Here is a 4,732-nt window from a genome sequence, read left to right on the forward strand (position 1 = left end):
TTACATAAATACATCGGTGTGACTGTCAGTGTGTTTCATGTTCAAGTTAAAGTATGAACACAAACACATGGATAAGAATAACTAATAATAAAGCTATTTCCCCTCTTCATTCCTTTTCACCTGGTTTGTTACATTTTTGCGTGTCTTTGAATATTTTCATCACTTGTGTTAATTTGAAGTTTTTGGCATCGGAGCAGTTTTCTTTCTCGACCTATCATATCATTTTTACCTGTGACTACAGAACTGTTGCTAAAACAACGCAGGGTGCCGAGACATCTCAACCTCTAAAAGTTGAAAGTTTTGTCATGAAATTTTAATCCTTTATAGGCGGGGTTCGATTTTATACCACTTGACACTATATAAAAACCTTAACTGCTCTTATAGTGAATACGGTTGGTCTGTAATTTAACATGATAAATAAATATTTGGAATAGATTTATAAAACACAAGATGCGCACTGAGCGCTGTTTTCAGAGTTCTAATACATCGGGCACACAGAATGGCGACCATTGTAAGAAAGGAAAGAAAAGCACTTCCTTGCATTGTCACAACTTTGGCACCACAACCATCTTTACTTAAAGATTTATTACCTTCACTTATTGCACACAAAAACAAAATAAATCAATCAATATTTTTTTTTAAAAAAGCTCTTTGAACATCTGATAATGAATAAATCTATTATGATCCAAGAAATGATGAGTTGAAAGTTATTAGGTGGTTTAATTTGGATTAATAGGGTTAATCGCGAGAATTTTATTAACGAGTATCTTATCAAAAGATATTAAAAGATGTGTATGGGTCTTTATCACATCTGTTAAACGCTTTTTGACGTAAATTGCATTGTGCTCATAAGAGTGTGGACATTATATGGGTATGGAAGGAAGACAGTAATTTATTGCACTCCCAGAGCCTTGGAAATATCAGCTTAAAAGGAATTTGTGAGCTCTTTTTGTGCACGCAAAAAGACTTTTGCGAACATATTTTTGTAATATCTACATTTATGGTCTAATCAAGGATAAGAGACAACAGCAAACTCTGGCTTCGGCGTTGTGTCCTTAGGAAAGTCAGTTCACGCACTCGTCTCCGGTATAAAATACTATATGGCTATGGCAGATATATTTATAATATCCCGAATTGATTTGAGGTCATTTACGAAAATAGTCTTATTGTAAACAAAAACAAATAAAACAACAAAAACAAAAACAACACGCCACCCCAACCATCCCAAAAAACAAAACAAACAGCAATAACAAACAAACAAACAAAAGGCAAAAAAAGTGTATTTTTAGGTTAAGTTGCCACTCTTTTTTTAAAGTTGGGTCGGTGGCTCAGTAGGTACGGTGCTTATTATTACAACAAAGTCAAACGGTTATGAGCGTGGCCAGAGACGCAGAAGTGGCAATATTAGCAAACCTTTGGTCCTGGCGTTTTATCCTTTGGTAAGAGACTTCACGCACATTACCCGAAATTATTCTGTTGTGAATGTGTTGTTGTTTGTTTTTGTTTTTTTGGCATTGATGGATATTATTGCAGTGCTAGTACAAAAGAGGCACGCACAGTAAGCCGCTTGTACGGTATTAAATGAAATTTTGATTCCATTGATCACTTAGGGGAGTGATTAAAGAATTGTGATGCCCGAAGACAAGGCAATTTGCATTTTAGATCTTTCTATTTGCAATCATATTATTGTTATATTCGATTAATGAATTACCATTAATTTGAACACATTTATTACTGTTCAATCGTTTTTAGTGGTTAACGTCGTAAGCCACGTGCACATAATTGCAGATCTGAGAACCAAACGCAATAGGGAACAAAAGTGTAGGTTACGCCAAATACTGGTTCCAATCTCCTTAGAAGTATGAAACCAGTCCACTGGAGGACTGTATACACACTTTGTACAAATGATCTTCTTGTTTCAGAGTGATGGTATCTTAATTTCTAGCATAAATAAACGCCGGTCGAGGTTATCCACCCTCGCTCTTTCATGCCCTGTAATCATAAAAATCTGCCTATACACCCTGGTACTAAAATAGTTATACCAATCCTATGATTCATTGTTAGTCCTCCAAAGGACTGGTTGGTTACACACTTCCAAGAAGTTATGAACCGGAAAAAGGAAGGTGTGACCTAACGACTTCACTGCCCTGTTATGGGCTTGCTCTAACATTGTTATAACGGACAATATTTTGCATCGGTTTAAGAGTATTTCCATTACAACAATGAGCTTAAAACAATTTGGGTTATCAGACCTTCAAATAGGTACTCGTTGGTCGTAACAGTAATCTTTTTTTTTTTGTTTTTCACAAGTAAAAACGTAGACTATCTAGAACAACAACAGTTAAATATTATGCTTAGATAGACACAACTGCGATGGCACTTCGAGTTGGGACTCCCCCGCATTGCTTTCACTGTACACTCCAAACTCTCGCCTCTCCTCCTCAGTACTTGACGAACAACGAAAGCAACGACACCATTGTTGTCTATTCGGTGAAATATTCCGCGTCGTTACAAATAACGTCCTTATGGATACGTCAGTTTTCAGAAGTAGAGGATTTTACCTGGACACGGGAAGGATAATGATGTCATTAAAATTCGTTCCAGATTGGAGGTATTTTTCTTTCAATTTTTTTTTTTTTTTTGGTTGTAAGATCGACTTCAGGTGTATAGTCAATTTTCTTTCCTTAGGACGCACGTGTGTCTGGTGCTTCTAAAACATTTAATTTTATTATGCAGACGTACCCTAGTAAGTTTAATGATTTAAGTGTAAACTTAATTGTCTCCTTCACGGCAGTGGTGGGCTTATATCATGCTTATACCAATTTATCGATATGTGCCGTATACCTGTGTATTGAACAGGTAAAAGAATACGTATATTGTTAAAATATTTTTTTTTTAGTTTTTAACACGATGAACACGATGGAAAAACGATACCAGTTTGAAAAAATAATTGAGCATTTTTACAATTAACAGCACAATATAGTCTTTCAATGTAACAATGCTATGATCATTGGAATTTATACCGTATTTTATTAAATTTGTTTAGAGTTATGCCGATCTGCTTTTTAAAAATTGTTTTTCAAGAAGCTTCTGAAAACTGATTATTGTGAAGAGAGTCATAAAATTAATACCTTCCGTCTCAGACCAAGGTATGGAAATAAACATGCCTCTGAATAGAGAACACAGCATCGTGTACACATGCATCATGTTATATTCTTACCTGCACTATGAGGCATGCTAGAGTTTACATTTACATATAAAAATGCAAAAATTTAGTGTAAAATTGTGTCTGTCGCTCTATTTGAATGTGCTTTATTAGCATTGTCTTACATCATAATATAGACAAATGTGAAAGTCGATTTAGTAGGTAGATAGATTATTAGATATAGATGGTTGAGTAGGCCACTAGACCGATAAGCTGGTTAGTAAATATAACGACGCAATAGAAACAGATTGACGAGGAGATAGAATCACGTTGGGATTCAAATGGTTTATTTATGCATTTCATTGCATATGATTTACAGTTTTAGCCTTCAAAATTATATTGCAAAATATATGTTTGTGTGGGAGACACACATACTAAACACACACACACACACACACACACACACATAAACACGAAGAGAGAGAGAGAGAGAGAGAGAGAGAGAGAGACAGAGAGAGACAGATAGATAGATAGATAGATAGATAGATAGAGAGAGAGAGAGAGAGAGAGAGAGAGAGAGAGAGAGAGAGAGAGAGGTAGTCAAGAATCCATTTTAAGTTTTGCCGATCGTTTTCCAAAGTGTTAGTATTCATTTCTGCCATTTTTGTTTCATCCACAAACAGTTTTTACTTTACCGAGACAAGTTTTTAGCCCAATGTTGTTTTCACAAGGTCGGTTGAATTGAAATAGATATCCTACGTCGGAGAACAACAAACTTTACGGTCAAAATGACATGACATAACATTGGGAGAATACAATGGAAATACGTATCACACTTTTCTGTGGACGTTCGGATATTCATCTTTTGATTCTTTGGAGTCTTTTGTGCTTTCTGATTGGACTACCAAATGTAACCAATGGTGAGTATTATAAAAGTCATGTGAATAACAAAGCCCGAACTTAGATACATTATTAATCTTTTTTTCTAAGAATAATTAATTGTACTAAACATAATAGACACAACCTCTAATTTTTTCCAATGATAACAATATTTCAATTGGAAAAAAGTATGAATATCGGCTATTGACCCAAAATTACACATTACATTTTGGGAGCCTAGTTTTTCAAGTATTTTTCCATAGAACTTCCTCTCTGTTAGACAATTTTTATAATTTGATTTCTTTGGAGAAATGTAAATGCAATCTTTCTAAAGTGTCCTTTAGTTTGAGCTGTGTAAGCCCAGTAGAAAACCTCAGCAACGTGGGGCGTGCTTTCATAATCTGTAGATTTGCATTGTGAGATTAGTTGGACGATCTTCACGGCTACTATTTTTAAAAATTAAAAACTCATAATGATTTTTTAAAGTCACTTTCTTCCATTTAAAATAAGTCCAAGCCAAGTTTAGTTCAGCACACTGTTTCCTTTAATACGAATTGACAAAAACCAAATAGATCTATTCCAATTAATTTTGATCACGCAATAAATTTGAATGGTAGGATGACTTAATAATCTTATGAATTCACAAGCTTTCTTTATTAACAAGTTAACTGCCGTACTCTGGATAAAAGATTTATTTAAACATTTGGC

At 34.6% G+C, this 4,732-nt stretch overlaps 1 protein-coding gene across 1 annotated transcript in view; it reads left to right on the forward strand.

Moving 5' to 3' along the window:
- Nucleotides 1-2,443: 2,443 nt before the first annotated feature.
- LOC144973978 (extracellular matrix organizing protein FRAS1-like) overlaps nt 2,444-4,732 on the forward strand; it is a 99,409-nt gene continuing 97,120 nt past the window's right edge. Inside the window, exons 1-2 of the mRNA XM_078916867.1 lie at nt 2,444-2,611; nt 3,850-4,065. Of these exons, the coding sequence (XP_078772993.1) occupies nt 3,963-4,065 (103 nt within the window). The 5' untranslated portion in view covers nt 2,444-2,611; nt 3,850-3,962. The remainder of the gene's footprint in view (nt 2,612-3,849; nt 4,066-4,732) is intronic.

Source organism: Berghia stephanieae, chromosome 5 (assembly GCF_034508935.2).
Source record: "Berghia stephanieae isolate SIO BIC M18660-M18661 chromosome 5, UCSD_Bste_1.3, whole genome shotgun sequence".
NCBI lineage: Eukaryota > Metazoa > Mollusca > Gastropoda > Nudibranchia > Aeolidiidae > Berghia > Berghia stephanieae.